At 48.9% G+C, this 22,216-nt stretch overlaps 1 protein-coding gene across 1 annotated transcript; it reads right to left on the bottom strand.

Annotated features, from left to right (window-relative positions):
* Positions 1 to 17,900: 17,900 nt before the first annotated feature.
* On the bottom strand, positions 17,901 to 19,361 carry LOC108923291 (protein BTG2-like). The gene is made up of 2 exons (XM_018733963.2): positions 18,952 to 19,361; positions 17,901 to 18,343 (listed from the first exon to the last, which is right to left on the bottom strand). Exons 1-2 carry the CDS (start codon positions 19,097 to 19,099, stop codon positions 17,982 to 17,984), a joined length of 510 nt encoding a protein of 169 aa, XP_018589479.1. The 5' UTR covers positions 19,100 to 19,361; the 3' UTR covers positions 17,901 to 17,981.
* Between the last annotated feature and the right edge of the window lie 2,855 nt (positions 19,362 to 22,216).

Raw genomic sequence — 22,216 nt, 5'->3', positions numbered from 1 at the left:
GAGATGGAGCGCTGGGGGACACTGCTGGACCACGGGGCACAGCTCTGTCCTAAAGTGACCGGGAAACCAGGGGACACTGCCGTACCATGTTTTGAGTACGGTGACTGGGCACCGAGCCTCTAACCAGCCGGTTAGTTGTCTGAATCCCTCCCAATTCTTTGAGTACTTCTTAGTCTGAAGGACTTAGTAAAGAGCGTGACCAGAGTCAATGTGGTAAATCGATCACCACAGACGTGAGACAGAATGGACAGGGACATGTAAAATTGCGGTTAATTGTCCTGGACTTGTTTCCGTGACGCCACACACCACATATAATATTTCTCAGCTAGAGCAGCCACAGCGCTGCCAAAGTATTGGGTGGTGGAGAAGCTACAGCCGTTGCCTTGCAGTTCAAGGATCTGGGTTCGAATCCAACTTCCTGCTGCAGCACCCTTGCTCAAAGTACTCTTACCCCCCAAAAACAGCAAAAATGACCCTCCTGTATAGAGCTAAATGAGTGTAAGTTATTGCCCAAACCTCACACGGTAAGTTTTGTGCTCCCGATATGACTGTACTAAGAACAGTTTTACGAGTAAGAATAGTTTGACAAGCAAAGGTTCTTTATGTCTAAAGAGAGTCATGTGACCAATAGGCTCAAGTTCAACCGTGCCTCGTGTTTCGGTCTTTATATTTTTAGGGTTGTTTGCTTTGTATGTTGCACTAAAACAAAACAAATCTCCTGTGGCCTCGCTTTGACAGACAGACACACACACACACACACACACACACACACACACACACACACACACACACACACACACACACACACCGGGCATAACAAACTTGCGCAAACCACAGTTTAGGAAAGTACACCAGCTGCTCCGATCACATGGTCCAGTGTTTTCGCCTGACAACAAGCTCTGATTGGCTGCTCTGCTGTGACGTCCTGCTCTCCTCGGCCAATGGCAGCAGAGGGGGTGAGGGGGTAGGGAGACGTAGCAGCATGAAAGAGGAAGTGCGGTCGGAGCTGCAGATGTTTCCAAGTGCCACCGACACTTCCTGGCTCCCGTGGCGGCGTGCGGGAAACGAGGGGGCCGTGGCGTGGGGCCCGGGGGAGTGGCCGGTCCCTGCCATTGTTGGTCAGGCCCTCTTTTTGTGCATGTTACCGAGAACCCCCCACGGCTCGCGGTGAGCCGCGGTACAAAAACAAGGCCGTCTAGCTAACGTCCAAAGCTAATCCCTTCTCCGTTCCACCTCCGGCAGCTCGGCCCCCAAGAGGCTCGGCCTCCGCTACTTTAACTACAGAGCCCTTGGGTGGAATGGCAGCGGCATCAGCCCTGTGTACAGCTTCCTGTCCTTAAGAGCCCAAAAATGGGGAGCAGCAACTCAGAATGGCTGCCATGAGCCTGCTGGTGTGCCATGGTCTGTGAAAATAGACAAACAAACACACGTGCGCGCACGCACGCACGCACACACACACACACGCGAATATCCAGGTCAAAGCCCATTCGCTAAGTGATGCAAGTGCTGTGCACCCTCACGTTACGGAAAGCGGGTGCCGCTCCAGGCGTGACGTACACAAGCGCTTCACGGTGAGCGCAGGAACGTGGCTCTGTTTGGATTCCACTTTTCCTGTGAGATGTTGCTGTTTATATCTGACTTCTTCGTGTTTTTACGTGTTTTACAGCTTCCTTCATTGCCTGCGCTCTTCTCCCATTTGGGACAAATTTTACACATTACGTGTCAGTTACATAATTAGGGCAGCTCAGCCAATGAGAAGCTGAGTGGAAGCACCCTCTGGCCGCCCTCCAGGACACGAGCCCACAAACCTCTGCGGATTCTGCACGATTAGCTGTTTGCTTGGCCTGTATGTTTTACCGACCCTTTCTGCTGACTAGGGTGTTATCATTGCGACCTTCAGCTGTGTTATCGCTGCACACACGCCAGCAGACAGTCGAAGCGTCCGGTGATGACCCTTCCTCCTCGGTCACTTTCCGTCCTGCTGATGATTCCATAAGATTCAAGACCCGGAAGATGAGATGTAAACCTACAGGTCGTTTATTTTATTGAGCAGGGTTTCGGGGGGGGGGGTCTGAGATGGTATTTGGGGTATGATGCCCTCTGACCATGCCCACACTGTTACTCTGAGTCAGGCTGTGATACAGAGGCAGTGGGGGCGTGGTGGTTAGAACTTTACCTTCCAGTAGAGCAACCAGGATCTGAACGCCATCTCCAGCTGTAGCCACCCTTGACCAAGGTACTCGCCCTGTACCAACAGAGTGAAAATGAACCCGCTATACTAAGGGGTGAATGATGGAAAGCACCTTAGCGTACAAACTTCTTTCACTTTGTAACTTGTTTTGGACAAAGATGTCAGGTAAATATGTGAATGTTACCCAGGGTGTGTATGCATGTTCCCTGTGAGATTCCAAAGTTAACAAGGGGAGTGGCGCTCAGGGTGGGGTCCGTGTGTATGTGTGTGTCAGACGTGACCCTGACGAATGGCTGTTCTGCAGCCGCACGGTGTGGGGGGTTGGGGTGGGGGTGGGGGCAGGTAACTCAATCACTCCACACCTTCAGCACCACCATATAAGGAAACCCTTGCGGCAGGGCAGCGTGAGGCTGGTTTTATTGCAGCACTAGCGAAGCAACGACGGAAAAGGACCCAAGGAGCCGAAACCCCCCCCAGCGAGACTGAAAAAGAAATTAATAAATGTAAAAAGATGAAGTTAAAATGAAGCAAAGTTTCTCACGATTAATCAAGTGCCATAATGTGGACATGTTTCTGCAGAGTGTATGAGAGACACGTAATTACATGTGTGATGACCAAGTCCTCAAGATAAGACTGAGCAATAGCAATGTATTGCTTTAAAGGCTTTACGCTGTTTTAGCCATCTATACAGCTGGGTAATTTTTACTGTGTCAATTCAGGTTGTAAATGCCTTGATCAAGGATACCACAGAAAGACAACATTCAGCTCTCTGCCGCTCTAGTCCAAAGGCAAGTGCGCTACCCTCCATATTACCAATAATAATAATAATAATAATGATAATAAAAGTATAGTGAAGTAAGAACATGGGGGTCATATTTGCTGTGGAATCATTCCCACAAAGTCTACTTGTCGTTGAACCCTTGAGGCTGGTCTGAGAAACCCGAGCAAAATTATTCGGCTAAATCAAAGTCAGCACAAACTATTCGACATGATTGAAGAAACATTTCCTAAGGGACTGACCCCCTCCGGGTACTAAATGACAGGGGGCCGTGCGCGGCGGGCGCGTTTACCACGTTCGTCGGGACGAGCGCTGCGAGGGCCGCCGCTCTCGGCGCCGGCTGTACGGCACAGCGAGAACAAACATACGTGTGCGACGTGCAGGAGGCGGGGCCAGGAAGGGGTTAACGCCGTACGGCCCGCCGGGGCGGAAACAGATGACGGGTGTGTTTGCCTGGGAAGGGTGCGGGCTTTCGCCATGTGGGGGTTTGTTTTGAGAGCGGGGGCTGGGCGTGCGCAGCGGAGCCGGGGCACGGCCGGCTGACGCGGGGGGGGCGGCCCGGGGGGCTATGGCTGCGCGAGAAGCTCGTTTCGCACTCCAGTGCCCCTCATTCCCCGTCCCCCCAGCCACCCCACCCCCCACCCCGCACCTCCACGCAACCGGTGTTTGTAGAAGGGAATCCAGACATTTGAGAGCAGCTGCAGCGGCCCCAGATTGGCAGCATCAGCGGGGACACGGCGCGGACAATGGGGGCTTTGTGGGGGAAGCTGGGGAGAGGGTCGGGTCCGAGGGCCACGGCGGGGGTGTGCGGTAAACAACTGCGAGACAGAGCAGCCCTGTGTAACCCTCACACCTTACCCTGCGAGGGCGGGGGATTTTGGCTCCATTGTTCCTCGTTTACAAGGACAGGCTTCACAGTTGACTTCCTCTTTGTGGAGCTTCGCTCTTTGTGCGCGCAGGAGTCGCCCGGGCAAGTTCTGCGGCCAAGCGTGCTCTTCTCAGAGACGTGTGCGTCAGAAGAGCGGCACGGCAACGTGCGTTTATTGTCCAAAGCGACTTACAGCAAGGTGTCGGTACACTGAGCCATTTACCCTGATTTACCCAGTCACGGGGCACGCGCACGTGCCCGAAGGTCGGATGAGCAGACGGTGGAGGACTGACTCCCGGACGATACCCCGCATTATTTTCATTAATATTCCGCCTAGAACTGGAACAGCAGAGCAGCGCTGGGACGCTTTTGTGGGAACAGCAGTTGTTGAAAGTCACTTTATTTCATTACCACAACTGATTTACCTGCTTGAAACGTTTTAACAATAATGTAAAGATATTTCATCATCAAGGGGGGTGCAGTGGTGCAGTAGTGCAGTAGGTTTGACCGGGTCCTGCTCTCCGGTGGGTCTGGGGTTCGAGTCCCGCTTGGGGTGCCTTGCGACAGAGTGGCGTCCCGTCCTGGGTGTGTCATCCCCCCCCCGGCCTTATGCCCTGTGTTGCCGGGTTCGGCTCCGACTCCCCGCGACCCCGTATGGGACAAGCGGTTTCAGATGATGTGTGTGTTTCATCACTTGTGTGGATTTGGTAGGAAGTGTCATGAACGGCATAGTGTCACCGAAGGATCGCTCGCTCTGCAAATGTCGACTTTATGTCCGATCTTGAAAACCCGGCACGGGGTTCACCATGCGTTCGGGGTCAAACATGGTGAAAAAGACACTACGGTGAAAATGAAACACAAAAAACTCAATCGCACCCTCCGTGTGTCACATGATTACAGGCGGTTTCCTTCGACGTGACCCCCGTGGCCAATCCTGCACGGCGGAATCCGTTCATCCTGACGGAAGGTCTCCGAAAAGCCGGTGATGTTCAGTCGCGTGGCAAACTGTGGAGGACCACAAAGCTCGACGGCACCAGCATGGCCCTCCTGTAAACAGACGGAACGGGCCCTCATACTACCAACAAGTCCTGTTTCCGTCCGATCTCATGTCCTGCGGTACCCCGGCTGTACTGGGGCTGGAGGCACAGGTGACTGAGGCACAGCGGACCCTTGAGTCACCTGAACTCGACTCCTGCGGCTTCACGGAGCCTTCTGCTCACGTGGGCCTTGCGTTACGGTGGTGGAGATGGCAGCCAGATTCCGGGGCTTATGTGTGGGGAGGGCAGGAGACACAAGGTGGTGGGGCCAGGAGGGCCATTTGTCCCAGACCTCCTCCCACACGGGGGGCCTCACCTCAGACAAGGGGGCGCTGTAGGAAAACATAGAAACGAGTGGAGCCAGAGCACATGAAGCTGAACGAAACCATCCTGTCACACCGTCCGCAAATAAAAGATAATGCCATTGTTGACATTAAAATGTTTTTGCCTCTCGTGGACAGCCGGGGCTCTGGGTGTTGAGTAGGTGGGATTGTGAAGAGAGCAGAATCGAAGTGTGTTCAACAGGACCGTTTCTGAAGGCCAAGGGCTCTACATGTGCATCTCATTGTTCTGCTGAACTGCCGACAGGCACCGCACTCCAGCCCAGCTGACGCAGCACACAGTATTATTATTATGATTTATCATGATTCTTCCCATGTGTCTCTACTCCTCGTTTCTCTCAATAGACTTCCTGTAGCTGCCCGTGTCCAGTTCAACATTCCGGTTACTGCCTGCAAGAAGGTCAGAGGACTATCGGACTATCACCGCGATTCCTACCAGACCGGTCACTCCCTACAGCCCAGAATGGGCTTTGATCTCCTCCACCTCTGGCCCATTGGAATGAGTTCCCGCTGTCCCTCAGAGCTGCTGAATCCCTCCCACATTCAAGAATCGTCTTAAAGCCCTCTCTGTCAGAGCCACTTGTCTCCTCATCTCCTGACAGCTCCACAAACGTGCATCACACTCTTTGCGAGCATTACCTCTCGGTTTCCCCTCAATCTCCACGGAGCTACTGGGGAGCCAGCAAAACCAGCAGTGTTGGACAGTCACATGTCTTTCTCTAAAGCTCTTTGTCTGTGGAGGATGCACTTCTGTTTACTCCGACTCGTCCGTCATTTTGGAGAAGAGTGTCTACTGAACGAAGACTGTATCGCACACACTCATTTTAACAGTCATGATTACAGCACATTTACTCTTGAACGTGCCTCTTGACCGTGGGAACCATCTCATCACAAGTCCAAGTTCTTGTCCTCCAGGCCACCTGCTGCCTGCTCACACCGCCGCAATAAGTACAGTTTTCCAGGGCTGGGAAGAGCACGGATGTGTTTATTTATGCACCGTCCCTGTGGAAATGTGGTACAAGCACAGCGCAAATGTGGTAAAAATGCCCCTAAAACAGCCCCGTTCTCAGCTGGATGACTCTGTGAAGCGAGCCCACGGTGAACCACGGAAGCTCAAGCCGTGATTTTGGAGACATCCCAGCGGGAGTAGCAACAGGGACGCACTGCACGTATGCAGACACTCTCACCGGTGACATGCGGCCTCCAAATATGCAGCGAAACACAGAGCACATGTTCATAGGCACATACAGTGTTTGTCATAACTCCCCGGTTGAGGAGCAGGTCCTTCCCCCTCCCCCCCCAAAGTTTTGTCGCCTGCAGCTCAAACGACTCTTTTGTTGAGGTTTCAATGTTGGTGGCATTTGAGTTCTAGCAGCGCTTTGGGAAACTTGCAGCAAGAGCTTTCTCTCATCCACCGTTCCTCCTGGGTTTGGCCTTCAAACTGGACTCAGATGCAGTAAACGGAGGCTTTACCGTGGTCCTCCAGTTCCTTCGAAAGAGAAAACCTGCCTGGAAACAGAGGGCAGCCTATGAGGAGCCGTCTTGGCCCATAAACGTGGGCAGGCTGTCTGGGGCCGAGTCAAAGTTCACGCGAGCCGCCCCGAAGTCCCCTCCCCTCCCCCACCCCCCGCGAAGAGGAATGAAGGAAGACCGAGGCCCTCAAAAGGGTCGAGGAGACCCATCGGAAGACGCCGGACGCGGCGCACAGCGGCGTGTCGGCAGGGAGATGCGGGAAGCTGCAGATGCCGCCACTCATGCATACAACATGGGTCCAAAGGTTCGAATGTTTCACCGGTACGATCGCGGAGCTTCGTCTGATAACTTCCAGAGTTCTTCGCAACTGGAAGTTCGTTTTCGAAGAAGAAAATTAAACATGTCAATCATCCACATACTTGCAAACGGAGCTTCTGATGTGGACGTTGACCATGGAGTACATGTCCCTGCCTATGATGGAGATGGATGGGGTAGCTGGCAGTCTAGTATCTAAGCTCCTGCTGCATTTGGACCCAAAGGTTCCAGGTTCAAGTCCCACCTGTAGGAAGCTACTTAGCATACATTGCTCTGGTTAAAAAAAAAACTCCCAGTTGTACAAATTGGGAAATAATTAGAACGGAGTAACACTCTAAGTCACTACTAAAGAAAAGCATTGGATAAATGGTTCATCAAGACTGTTGAGGAAGACAAATTGAGCTCTTAAATGAAGTGGTCAGACCCCATTCCAATAAGCTTGCGCCCAATCACATTCCCAGGATAAATGTGTCAAAGTGCCTGGGACAGCCCTACATAGAAACCACAAGACACCACCCATGTCCTGGGGGACATTCCCTCGATGAGCCTCCGTGATGTTTTGGCTGTTTTCAGGAAGTCTGTTCAGCTACTTTGAACTTTGGCAACATCAAGGCTCTGAAGTTGTGTCACAAAAATCTCAGTGACAAACTCATCGCCCCCCGCCCCCAGGGAGATGTCCAGCGCCTTTCGAGGACTTTTACGCCTTTATTGGTTCCTTTTGTGAAGCGCTCAACACTCCCTCTGACTCCACCATCGAAGGTAGCACTGAAACCCTGGGGAGGGTCTTGTCAGTGGGATGAGTCCAGCAGAACGAGAGCACCCTTCGAACCCATGTCCTAATATCAGTTACTAATAATCATATACAGACTTCGAGTTTATGGTAACGTGTGGTTGTTTCTGTGAGCAGCAGCAGTCGTCCCAAACCACCAGTCTCTTTTTTCACACAGTATCTGTCCTGGACACCAGACACTGTGAGCAACAAGAGGTGCAATAAGGTAAATTACAGTTATTCACTTAGCTGACACTTTTCTCCAAAGGCACCTACCATTATTTATCCCTTTACACAGCTGGTTAATTTTACTCGAGAAGTCTGCAGTAAGTTCCTTACTCAAGGGTACTACAGCTGAAGGGGGAAATCAAACTTGTGACCTTTGGGTCCGAAAGCAGCACTTTTAAGCGCTGCACTACCAGCTGCCTACATCAGAGCAAAGCCCTTCACCGAGAGTAAAAGTTCACGTTCTCGAAACTGACTTTTCTACACAATTCTCAAAATAAACGCTGAGCGTTACCGACACGGCACTGCAACGCCACGCACATCCTGTGTGCAGCGAAACACCCACGTGAAACGCGGTAAAGCAGCACCTACCTGGCACTCAGTGGTATCGGCAGCAGTGCGGAAGGGTTGCGCTCATGGTGCCGTCAGCTGGTCCCTCCCTGAAATCTCGGGGCTTTTATGCGCGACACACAATCTGTCGCTCGCAGTGCTACCGAAGTCCATTTTGAGATGGACGTCCATCAGACTCATCACTCAATCAAGGAAGAAGAGACAGACGTAATAACTCGTCCGATACCTTCGGTGCCAGTTTGTACACAAAGAAACTTACACTAGTTTACTAGTCAAGCCAAGATGAGTACATCATTGGGGATCTACAGCAGGAGCAGGATTTGAACCCACACCCTCCCTATGGCTCAGCAACAGCTCTGACTCCTAGACTAGAAGGACATGCGGTCTGTGCCCTCCCTCTGCAACAGATTCACCGTTCGCAGTATTTCTTTACAGCAGGTGGCGCAGTGATTGAGGCCCATCTGTTTTGCAGATTGGTTTCACACTCCGGCTCGGGGAGGTGTTCCGCTCCCATTCCTTCCACCGCAGCGCAATCCAGCAGGAACTGCTTCATCAAAACTCACACGCCGTGTATAAATGCTGAGATGTCTGCTCAACGGGGAAATAAATAAAAACAAGGCATCGCCATGGCGACAGCTGTCAGATTGCTTTCGTCATAAACGTGGCCTGGGGGGGGGGGGGGGGGAACACCGTTGCTCAACGCTGTTTCCATTGAACACTCATGTGCGTTGCAGCTCGGCAGACAGATTGAAACGCCGTATCGCAGCCCGTGGCAAAAACACATCCGAGTTTCCGTACCGTTGAGCACAGCGCTGGTCCACAGAGGGACCCCCCGCAGGGCAACGAGCTCAGGTATCTCTCACCTCAGGGCTTTTTAGGGCCGCGGGGGCCATATGGAGACAGGGGCAGAACTCGAGGCACAGGGTTTCTAAGCGTCAGTGGAAGCTCGAACATTACGGTTAACGCTGTCACACCCTGCCTATGTGGACGTCCCATTTGGACCCCCGGCTGTCGGCAGGCGGGATGAGGTCGAGAAGGAGGAGGACCAGAGTCCACCTTGTGTTACCTTGGGCCTCCGTCTGTCTCTGTGGTAGTGTTAAAATACAGTAAATATAGTAGGAAACAGCGTGGAAGACGGGGGGGGGGGGTCACACGTTGGGGGGGCGATTGTCTATTATTGTTATCTGTTACCATTTTTATTCAGGACTTATGTACTTAGAACAGATGGTAAAAAAGAAGTTCCATGGCCTTGCACAAAAAGGACAGAGGTTCAAATCCAACCTCTTGCCGTACCTCCCTCGATCAAGGTCCTTACCCTGACTTAACATGGTAAAAATGACCTTGGTGTATAGATGGGTAAAGCAATGTAAGTAGCCCAGTGTAGAAACCTCACACTGTAGGAACACAGAGCTTCACTTTGGAAAAGAAGTCATGTTTTACTGCATGTTCCGAACATACCGTGCGTTTACCTTACTTGCTGATCTGGTGCTTCTCCAAAGCTCCTTACACCGATTTACCCTTTTACAGAGGTCTGTCATTTCCACTGTCTGTTTGGGGTTTACTTTATCCCACTCGAGGGGACTACAGCAAAAGGTGGGATTCGAACCTCAGCCCTTCAAGGCTGAAGGAGGCAGATGTACCCACTACATCGCCTGTTGTCTTTTTAGTTCCCGCAAGGGTCATTTTTTTTACACTCTCAGGACTTGTTTACGTGTGTGGCTGCACTTCCCTGCAGCAGTAAAGGAGAAAGTAAACGTGATGAACAGCTGGAGCGTTTTGTCCAAACAATGAGCGCGGGGGAGCAGCGTCGCCCAAACGAGCTCAAGAGCTACGGACACGAAATATGCAGCCGAAATTCCTTCCTGATATTGCCGTGTTATTTTGCGCGGGGGGTGGGGGTGCAGCAGCGTGGAACGAGGCTGTTGCATCACGGGCAACACGGCAGCGCACGCAGCCTCGCCACTTGTTGCCCAGGAAAGGCTCGGCCGGGGGCGGGGGGGTGCGGGTGCTAAGCTCCACTGAATGGGGACCTTTTGCTAGCAATTTAGGGTCAGGAGCTGGGGGGTTGCGGGGGTGGGCCGCCCCAGATGGCGGCGTGCAGCCGTAGAGCAGCGGAGCGGCTCGGCGTACAGAGAGCGAGCAGGACGGCCAGGGGGTGGGGTGGGGTGGGGTGGGGTGGGGTGGGGGCCCCGCTCCTTTATTGTCTCCTTCCTCAAAAACACCAGATGCTCCAGCATGAAAGGCCTGGTGGGGCGGTGGCAATTGTCCCGCTCGTGTGCTGGCTCCCGGACCCTGGCGTCCCCGCACCCCCCCCCACCCTCAACCACCCCCCTGGAGATCAACAGGCCAGGAGGGACCCGCATCTTTTCACCGCTCGGCTTATTCAGCCGCTTTTTTTTTTTTTTTTACCCTGCTCTGTTTTATTGGCACGGGGGTGGTGAGGCGAGGGGCTGAGTGGTGGGGGGTGGTGGTGGTGGTGAGCTACTGCAGTGCTGCGTCCAAAACATTCCTGCCTCTTTCTTATGGAAATGATGGAACCCTTATGCAAATTGGGGGCTGTTTCGGGAGAAGCTCAGCCCCTTGCAGAATTGAGCTCGGCTCTTATGGAAATGAATGATTGTCATACGCTTTCTGGCACACGCTTTGTTTGTCTGGAACCAACGCAAGGCGAACAGCAACCTGAGGGATCAAAGTGCTGCAGATCTGCGGGAATGGAGGAGAAACCCAGAAGTTGGCAAGGGGCATTTTTACCACGGTATTGTGCAGTAATCAGAGTTGGGCGTTCATGGCGATACCTTGCCTTATAAAACCTATTAGATATCAGTGTACACAAACACACACACACACACACACACATATACACACGTGTATACACATACAGCTCCTGCTGAAACAGATACACTATTAGGGTCTGACAGAAATACATTTTTATATAAAATTCCATTTTTTACAGACATTGACTTCTGCAGACGTATCTGCAACAGAATGAAGCTTTTACTCACCTTTATTAAACTGTAATGAATTATGTGAAAATGGGAAATCTTTCTAAAAATATGTGACACATCATGACAGCCAAAACTAATACCTGGAATTAAATTATTACTGCGTATCTAGTACAAATTAAGAAAAAACAGTGTCAAAACAACATCAAATAAATCCTCAGAAGAACAGTATTGATGCACTGAAAAGGAAAAAAAATCACATCGCAGGAACATTTTTGGAAACGTAAAATCAAATATGACAGAAAATAAAACCAAGAAAATCTAAACTTAACATGAAACAATCGATACAAAGTCCTGAGTCTCAGAATCTGCTTGACTTTACATTTCCTCTAAAATTTCCAGAATCAGTCTAAAATTTCTCATAATTAATCTGAAAACACTGGAGTCCACGACAGTAGACCCTGAGGGGTTGGGGTTGGGGTTAGAGTTAGGGTTAGGGTTATGGATTAGAGTTAGGGGTTAGGGTTAAAGTTTTTTTTTTTTTCTTCAAACTTTATTTGATAAAGTTATCAATAATACAGAACTAAAATAATACATTAAAATCCACAATCAAACAAACCCAACACCATTTTCCTACAGTTGGTCAACAAAGTTACTAAACAACCATTACATCAAATACATTGTCAAGACAAAGTCTTTCCCATAACAATCCCTTCTGGCTTCAAAAAATATAACTGACCCATGTCTTCCCCACAGCAACATACCCAAAAGGACTGTCCCCCAGTAGCAGCTCAACCGAAGTCATCATCACTAGGGTTAGGGATTAGGGGTTAAAGTTAGGGTTAGGGGTTAGTGTTTAGAGTTAGGGGTTAGAGTTAGGGTTAGGTTAGAGTTAGGGGTTAGGGTTAGGGGTTAGGGTTTGGTTAGGGGTTAGAGTTAGGTCTTAGGGTTAGGTTAGGATTAGGGGTTAGAGCTACACACAGCTCACACCTCACCTGTCCTTTCCAGTTCTGCATTTAGACATTATTACATGGCCAGAAGACATAGTCTAGAAGAGGATAGTGTGCTTTCGTGTAATATAATAATAATAATACGGCTGTGTACTGCTGAGTAATTAATAAAAAAGCTTCTTCAACTCAATATATATAGTTGTGGTCAAACTTGATGGCACCTGACCAATTTTAACCATATGTCTTAAAATAAACAGAACCAGAAAAATTATACCGAATTAGAAAATATATTTATGCAGCTACTCGTGTGACGAACATTGGTTCATATGGTAGAAAGTAAGAAACTGTAGTTAAGAATCACACGTCTGCATCTAAGTGTCTCTTCCTGCTAATGTAATGAACACATAGTATTTTCTATGAGATGTTCATCACTTTGGAGAAAAACGTCTGATGAATTAACACATGTAAATGCAAACATACGTACTGCTTACTTCAGTTTTTTCACCTACAACTTAAAACTACAACAGATTAAATGAAAAAAAATTCTAATCTTTGCCAAAATGACAACCTCCCTTCGCATGAACTCAGCAGCTTTTCTGTGTTAATCTAACCCCTGACCCCTAACCCTAACCCCATACTGAGACCCAACTAGTTGGTCGCAAGCATGAACTTCTGAACTGAAAAAAGAGCTACGATTCTTATCCAGCTTAATCGTCCAATAATTTGGGAAAAAAATGTCACTTGGTTGCCAGTAGATTCGGTCAGAACTGTATTTTCAGTTGGGCTGTTTTGAGTTCATGAAATTCGGCAAAAAGCATAAAAAACTAAACTAAGTGCAGCTTTGTTTCTTATCAGAATGAAAAGATCACAAATACTGTGTGTGTGTGTGTGTGTGTGTGTGTGTGTGTGTGTGCGCGTGCTTCACCTTTCGAGCTGTGTTAATGTTTGCTGTAATTCAACATGACCTGTTTGTAGAGCGCTCTGTGTGCGTGTGTGCGTGTGTGTATTCAGCACCGTGTTCCAGGGTAAAGAAGAGATACGAGCAGGACTTTAACCGGCAGCTTTCTGTGTCTTCACCCCCGAAGCAGCTCCCCCACAAATGCGAGCGATTCTTTTTCTTTATTTCTTTCATGTTTATTTTGTCACAGCAGGAGAGAAGTGGGCCACAACAATGCGCGCGCACGCACACGCGATGGATGTACGAGGAAGATGCAGGCTCGCTCAGAACGTCACAGAACTGAACAGCTGGACCCAGAGCCGCCATGCAGCCCCCGAAAGGAGATCCGAAAGGCGGAAACGTCCGGCGTTCATTCAAATGAGCCCCAGCTCACTTTTGACTTGACTTGACTTCTTTCGACTCTTGGGTCGCCCACGTGGCACGTGTGTCAGAACGGCTGACGACCGACCGACCGACCGAGACCGACGGACTGACTGACTGAGATTGATTGACTGACTGAGATTGACTGACTGACTGAGATTGATTGATTGATTGATTGACTGACTCACTGACAGTTCGGCCTCGGCGGTTTTCGGAGTCGCTCCCGGTTGGCGGAGCACCGGTTCGGCCCGCAGGACGAGCGCCAGGAGCCCCCGTGTGCCGAAACCCTACCGGGCCGCCGTAACCGGCTCTAAGCCCCGAGCGCCGCACCGAGACGTGTTTGCGCACGGAGGCCCCGCCGCGGCGTTCTCACGGCGGTAAACAGCCAAACGGTTAAATATCCAAGAATGAGGAAGCTGTGGACGGGAGATGCGCCGCAGTCACGAGGGACTTTCATGAGCTCGCTGCTGAAGAAAGAGCAGAAGAGAAATGTTGTACTGGGGAAAAGGAGGACAGACGCCCACAGCGCTGACCAGATGTCATTTCGCTAAAATTGCTTACATCACCAGATGAGTGAGAGGATGGCGAAGTGGCACGTTGCCAAATATCACTTCATTTCCAAAATAAATAATAAATAATATATATATAATAATAATAAACAAAAACCTGCTTCCAAACTAACTTTACCTCAAATCCGTTTTCAGTCAAGCAACAAAATGTTCGTTGCTGATTCTCAAGTTCTTTCCCTTCCCTGCGATTCCGGACAGCCTAACGGCAGCGGCAGAAACGGGGCACAAGGGCGTTTACCGCGTTTACCAGCACAATTACAGCAAAACGCCGTACAGCTCAGTTTTGGAACCCGGTGAAGTTTCCTAGATATGACGTCACCAGAGAAAACACATTTAACATTTTCTCACCCACATTTTGGAGAACGTCAACATAATCGGACCAACACAGTTTGTTTGTTTATACACCAAAATCTAGAGCAACTACAATGCAAACTGTTACACTGTAGCTCTTAATAAAGCTGGAAATGTTCTAACAATAGTCACACTAGAAGAGCACAGCAGCACAGCATGCGCACACACGCACACACAGAGTGTCAGGGCTGCTCAGTTTTCACGATAACACCCATAACGCACAAAAGCAGTTAAAATAAACAAGAGAACTGCCATGTCCGCTGTCCTCTCCAAGATAAGAGTCCTATGTAGGGCGTGTCTCCACATGTCCCCACACGTCCCCGCAGGCCCAGACATGTCCCATCACAGTGTTCACTGCAGGCCCTGCTGAAGCGAACACCGATTGCTTGTTTCATACAGATCAACTTCCACTGGCCTGGAAAAAAAGGTCCATAACTTTAACGAAGCGCTTGTTATTATTGTTATAATAAAAATGCATTCAAACTCCTACATATACACATTTAGAATTGTTTTAAGTTACATGCAAATCAGAGTAAAAGAAAAAGTGCACTAACGACAGAGGAAGAGCTTTAGACACACACACACACAGGACTATGGAGACACAGCTTGTGTATGTGACGCCACCATGTTGCTGGTTCACATCCCTCCAGTAGCTCCTATAGGAGTGACACTCAAATAGCAAATACATAGATAATCATAGCAGATGGTGTTGGACTCATTGCTGGAGCTGTCAGGAGGCCAAGAGAGAAGTGGTTCTCAAAGAGATGGGCTCAAGACCCTTCTTCAGTGTGGGAGGGATTCAGCAGCACTGAGGGACACGGTGAGTTTGTTCCACCAAAAGCAAGAGCCAAAACAAAGAACCAACTGATTAAGTTTTGGGCACGTCAACATTTCAGGTCCTACTGTTTGTAATTTGGATTATTTCTCTGAAGATACTGAGAGCAAATAAAGAAAAAATTCACCTTGTGAATGTACAACCAGTTATATAAGCAGAGGGTTCATTTGTAGCTGAAGACACATCATCAATTAGAGTTCTTTGAAAGACACAAATGGTACAGATTGTCCAAGAGTGGACAGAATAGGGTTTATTTAACACAACTTCACCGCAATAGATCTTCATCAATCTTTACAATCACGTCACTCACTCAGAATCAGACACCGTTCCAGCTACATACCAAATAAAATCCCTCAGTGTTCTGACCCAAGTGCCACTGATTTAGCACCTCCCAGAAAGTGACCGGTGTGGGACGTGACTGGGCTCACCTGGCCTGTGAGGACACAGAGTGCCAGCACACACACACACACACACGTACTTTCCGTGGTTTTGTGCTCACCAAGGTGAAACTTTGACTAAAGCGATGCGGGGATTTCTCTGACCTTATTTTTGGTCACCGGGGGAGGCGGCGGCGGGGGTGGGGGCGACAGCCAGAGCGCTGAAAGAGAGGAAGGAAGAGGGGAAGCGTTGCAACAGACACACAAAGCACAGCACAGGGACATTTTATCAGAGAAAACAATGGCCGATATAGCAGCCTCGGCCTTGTGCGTGACAGCAGATCGCAATATATGCCACTAATGTGTTCAAGAACAGAGCAAAACACACGGTGGACAGTGCCCTGCTGAACATGGGGCAGAAACCAAGACACTTGTATCGCTCAATGGCCTCCCAAACAGTACAACGGCATTTAAGTCCTCATTAACCAACACAAGTGACCACGCACAAACATACTTCCCGTAAACTAAATCATGGTCATTTTTAACTTTACTAATTCAGGATAAGTCCCTTGATAAAGGATACTGTAACAGCAGGGAGATTCAAACTAAGTACTTTATAACTGCAAAGCAACTTATGAAAAATTACCACCTTTTCAGTATTCCACCCCCATACTAGAGTTGTCAGGGTAAAAACATACCGATTACTGTACACCCAGCTTAAAGCGGCTTTGGAAATGCATCCAAGTATACCCCAGACGTGATCACGAAAGCACACCTCCCAACCTTACTTTGAGCGTGCAGCTTGCCACGTAGATTTGCAACAGAAATGTAAACATAAGCTGGTTGGATTTCATGATGATCTTATGGAAAGTTAAGGGTTTAAAGAGAATATAAAAGCTGTACTCCTGCACCAGAAAGCCAGCTGGAGCCAAAGAGGAGGAAACCTAACACACATCAACTGGATTAACTAGAAGTTAATGGAAAAACAAACTTTGATGTGACCAGCATTTAACCCCTTTTCACCAGTCATAACTATGGGTCAGCTTCTACTCAACAGCACTTCCATCCTCCTCATTACCACAAACCCGTCATACGCAGAGCATTGGTGTAACTAGTATGTAGCAACTACACAGTTGTGTAGGTCCACCCTGCAAGGTAATTCAAAGCAAACAAAACACAGCAGTCATGTGAAAGTCATAAAGGTTTATTTTAAAAATTACTTTGTCTCAAGTAGAAAACTGTACATGCATCTATGTACACAAATCCAAAATAAGGACAAAATGTATACTGTTCAATATAGCTTACAAATTACAACTGAATAAACAGGGGCGGGAACCACAGTAAACAAGTTCAGCTGCTCAACAGCTAAAAGTGAAAATGCTACAAAAGTGAGAACATCACACTCCAGTATCACCATGATGATGTGTCAGTTTGGTGCCACCCCAGAACAGGCAACGGACTCCAGACAGGTTCACAGATGCGTACCCCCACCCCCACCCCGCCAACCCTAATGCACAATTGCCCATTTGTGCGGGCTCACTTAAACTTACAATAAAACATCTGTAGTTCCAATGCTAAAAATTCATATTTAAAACAAGAATGTGCAAGTAGACTGCTCAGCAACGATCTGAGAACATCATGTGTACAGCTCGGCAGTGATACTTCATATCATCGCTCCAGTTAAGGCAGAAGTGAAACCTTGTATTGCTTTCAAGGCTGAAGAGGTGACGGTTCAACATTTGATCCAGCACGTTACATTACCAACTGCAGAACTCATTTTTGGTTTCATAGTTAGAGGGGAGGAGAAAATTTTTTTTTGAAAAACCCACACCTGATTACAACAAGTAGTGCATTTAAGGTTTTTTGGCAACCCCTTAAAATAACCAGTGTCCCCCAGTATGCGAAACCATTATTGCACCAGATTCCACAGCTGGGAACCCAGTATGAAGGAAACTGTGCCATGTCACACTGGAAATGGTACAGTGCTGCACATTACTCCATTGTCAGTTTCGGCTCACTTAGACCCCATTAGATAGAGCCAAGTAAAGAAAGGCCAAAGTAACATTTTCACAATGGCAGCATGAACTGCTGACATCAGACCGTGCTTTTTGGGGGGGGAGGTGTGGACAAGAGCCTTGACTGAATAAATATTTTGGGGTCAGAGCACAAATAAATACAACTTATGCCAAAGGAAAAGGCCCAAATAAAAAGGGGGGTGGATGAGCAGCCTGAGGTCCCCACCCTAGTGGTGCACGCATCACCCATCTAAGCGCCCCTTCGCCTCGCACAGTTTAACTGGACACGGTCATCAGGTAGTTTTTCGGGGGGCTCGTGCGCCCCATCATGAAGTGGTTCTTGCAGTTGATGGCTCGCCCGTGCGAGCTGCTGGAAGCGGGCCCCGCGCTCGCCGCGGGTACTTCGGCCTCGTACAGCACGCAGATGGAGCCGTCCTCGCCGATGCGGTACGACACCTCGTAGGGGTCCACCCACAGGGTCAGCTCCCGTGGCAGGAGCAGGTACAGCTGCTGGCTGCTTAGGCCAATGCGGCCGGCCACTTTGGCAATGATGGGGTCCATTTCGTGGTTAATCCGAATGCAGCGGTAGCCGGAGCCCCTCTGGGGCCTGTCTGGGAACCAGTGGTGTTTGTAGTGTTCTAAGAGGGAAAGCAAAGCATAATCAAAGTTAACCACAAAAAGTCTAAACATTCAGTGCTGAAGTAACAGTGACAATGGGCTCTAGATGCTAACAAAAGGCCCGATGGGAACAGTTTACCGCAGTACAGACAGCACAGACTGCAGATAGGAGCCTGCAGCAGAAACAAATACGATCTGAAGTGGCACAAAAACCATCAAAACAGCCGCGAACTTGTAACATTGTAACAAAGGGCTCACGTTACTGCTACAAAGTGATGAGAGATTAGAGAAACGTTAAACGCCACTGAACAATGGAAACACAAAACGCTCAACAACTGATCACTGGAAAACTACCGATGAGATGACTACTCGCACTTGGGAGCATAATCCGTTCGGAAACACTGGTGGTGCCGCGCACCCACCCATCGATTTGGCGACATTGTTTCGACTTCAAACACCACCGACCACTCACTGCACTGCTGTGAGCACTTCTTGTACTACAGCAGCTTCGACGGCTACTGCAGTGCAGAAACACAAGCGAGCTGTGCGCGGAAACACAACCACCATGTGTTTGGACACACCGTCTGCCCGTCCGTGACCCGTCTGCGTGTGTGTGGCGGATCCTTACCCGAAAGCGCCTGCTGCAGACACTCGCTGAACACCTGCAGCTGCTGATCGCTCAGGAAGCCCCGCGTGGCCAGCAGACTGGTCACGAAGTCCGCGGCCGCCGCCACCTCGGGGGCCATCTCCACGCTCGAGACGCCGTACTGGGTCATGGTGGGTTTCACAGTGTGTGTGCTGATCCGGATGGGAAGCGCTGATGTTCGCAGAATCAACGACGCCCACTTAGAACCGCTCCTTCAGTGCAAACGCTTAAATGGTTGAGCGCTCTTTCTGGAAGTCCTGGTTGAAAAACACCGCACAATTATTTCCATAAAAGATCCCAGCAGGACAAAGGAGGAGGCGGAAAAGCTGGAGGTACCGCTGCCCGCCAGCACAGTAGGCACACGAAGGTCCTGAGTTGTGGTCCGAACGCCTCTACGTTCGCCTTTTAAGACGACCAGCACAAAAGAGTGACATAATCTGACTATCTACTTGATTGAAAGGAGCTCTGGACCAATGGGTGCTTTGAGACGTCAGGCAAGGATCGGATTGGCATTTTTATTGGCTCACAGTGCAGCAAAACTTACCCGCCCACAACCGTAAAAGGTGTGCATGCAAATAAACTTCCGTCGATCGTTACGGAGAAACTGACGTCAGCACGAGCGCTGACGACAATACTGGAAAATACTGAGAACATGAATTTCGCGTTTTGGTAAATATAGAAGTCGTTGGTCTTCGAGGGAACATACCAATCGAAAGTTAATAACGGATTGGTAGTTACTAATCTTAGTCCCCTGTGTGAAATTAAAAAATAAACCAACGAAAGGCATCTGTCTGACAGTTAAGACTTTTGTTTTGTTCTCAGCTCACAGGACTCAGGAGTCTGCTGAGGAGAATTGCCACATCGAGAAGCGTTGCTGTTCGCGGAGTCAGTCGATCCTAAAACCCTTTTGCGTTTTGTTTGTCGGAGTTTAATGTAACTCAGTTATGCTGTTATTGAGGTACAACCGAACTGCGCGGTGTTATGTTGACTCTGAATACGTTTGTATTGTTTGTCACGAATTTATCACCGGGAGAAAGAGAGGCTCTAAATATACAGTAATTATTTGAGATTTATTTTAATTATTTAAAAGTTATTTTTATATTTAATTTATGCGCCGGTGGTTATAACCAGCGCAGTTGCACCGACTAGCCAGTGTAGGGAAGCCATAAGGAAATGAGCTTCAAAGAGCGCTTTACTATTAAAAGTACCACGTATGGACACTGTTAACAGGTGAGGTGTTGAAAAACGGCTTTAGAAGTGAGGCACTTTGACGACGGAAGCCGCTGTAATGGACTCTTTCCACCGAACGTTAGCCGTTTTCTGGGCTCCCGGAAGCGCTGCTGGATGTTCAGCCTCGCGCCGCCCCACCGCGTCTCTCTCTCCCTGCTGTTCCCGTGAAAAGCGCACGTAGCGCTCGGCGCGCGGAGCACGACGCAAACGTGGACGCGCACGTACGCGTTCCGTGTCTGGTACGGAGTGTTCCGGCGGCGATGTTAAATGGGCTTGAAATAAATAACGTTAAATAAATGATAAATAATGCAATGTCAAATAATCATATCGACTATGTATGTGGCGAAAAGACGAACAGATAAGAGTAAGTGAAGAGGAGAAGTGATTGATAGCGCAGAAAGAAGAGTGCTTTCATGTGGCACAGATAATATATATTATTACAGGGAAAGTCAAGCGGAATTTGTACGGCGAAGTGAATTCGACGACACAACAAAATTTTGCTGTCGAATCATTTATGATACGTGCAACAAAACAAATGCACCTTTGAGGCTGAACAGCGATGAAGCAACGCACTGCACACACCAAAACAGTAAAAACACACGTTTTTAAAACGTTTTAATCTCTCAAAATCAGTGACAGTTGCGTTGGATCTTTGGCTTCAGACGCACTACTAGAATAGAAACCAACATGAACAGTACGTGCAGCTCCCTTTTTTCAGCGTTTTAAACTTTTATCGGTAACTCCGGATCAAAGGAGCGCAGTTTTAACATGGTGCCTCGCGCCTTCAGCGCGCGAGCGCCACGTTTCCGAGAGTCCGCGGTCCACATAAGAAGCATAAGAAACGCGTGAATGTGAGGCGGTGATGACAGTTTGCCTATTTCTCGAGGGTGTGTTGTTTGCGCACAGCTGTGGCGCACGGAACACCGCTCACAAACACACAAACACACGCACACACACCAAGTTCTGCTTTGATCCAGAGTTACTGTGTATTATTGTCACCACTGATCATCTCGCACTTTCCCCAAGGCCACTGACACTGTGAGCTTTCTCCATGAAGCTCTTTACGTTGATTTACCCATTTATTCAAGGGGTTAAGTACAGCATGCCAGCCCACAGCACTACAGGAGGGGATTCGAACCTGCACCTTCCAATGATCACTGCACTGCCCTCTGCCCCTTTTCATGCCATACCCCCATATCTTTATAATTGTGAACATGGGCTCTCTAAGTGTCTCGGCCCATGAGCCTTTCAGAAGTGCAGAAAAGTGTCTGTCTCTCCATGTAGGAGTGTGTTTGGAGCCCCAGGGGACACTGCGCTCTTTGCTGGGATCCCCTTGCGAACCGGAACAAAGCGCCAAGAGTTGCTGAAATGTGACGGTGCCAAATTTTGCGACTAAAACTGAAAAATGGAAGGAAAACGTGTGGAAATGTCATTTAAAACCCTGCAAAATCATCAAGTTTTACCAGACAGGAGAACCGGTGTTTTGGAAACGTTGCGCATTTGTAGAGACCTATTTTGTGTGGGAAACAAACCGTCGCTCCGTGTAGTAAGAGGGTCATATCTATTGTTCCTTTAACCAACCCCAAGCACACTGCTACGCTCTTCCACATCTGCCCGCTTGGTGGTCCCACAAACGAAAAGTAAAACACGGAGGTTCTCGGTTCTGGCTCCGTTGTGGTGGAACGACCTCCCCCTCTCACTCAGAACTGCTGAATCCCTGTCCACATTTAAAAAGGGTCTGAAAACTCACCTCTTCCAGACTCACTTTGCCCATGATCTCTTAAGTTCATGTAAGGTGTAAATATTCATGCACCATAACTTTGAGATCATCCCCGGATAAACCTTCACACAACTGCTCCTGTAATATAACAAATGTTTTTATATTTAAAAAAATGAATTTAAGAGGATGATCAGGAATCATGGATATTCTGATAAAGTTTTATGCAGCTACTCATGTGACGAACATTGGTTCATATGGTAGAAAGTAAGAAACTGTAGTTAAGAATCACACCTCTGT

The sequence above is a fragment of the Scleropages formosus genome, chromosome 2 (assembly GCF_900964775.1).
Source record: "Scleropages formosus chromosome 2, fSclFor1.1, whole genome shotgun sequence".
Taxonomy (NCBI): Eukaryota; Metazoa; Chordata; class Actinopteri; order Osteoglossiformes; family Osteoglossidae; genus Scleropages; species Scleropages formosus.
This window is presented reverse-complemented; position numbering and strand designations above follow the sequence as displayed.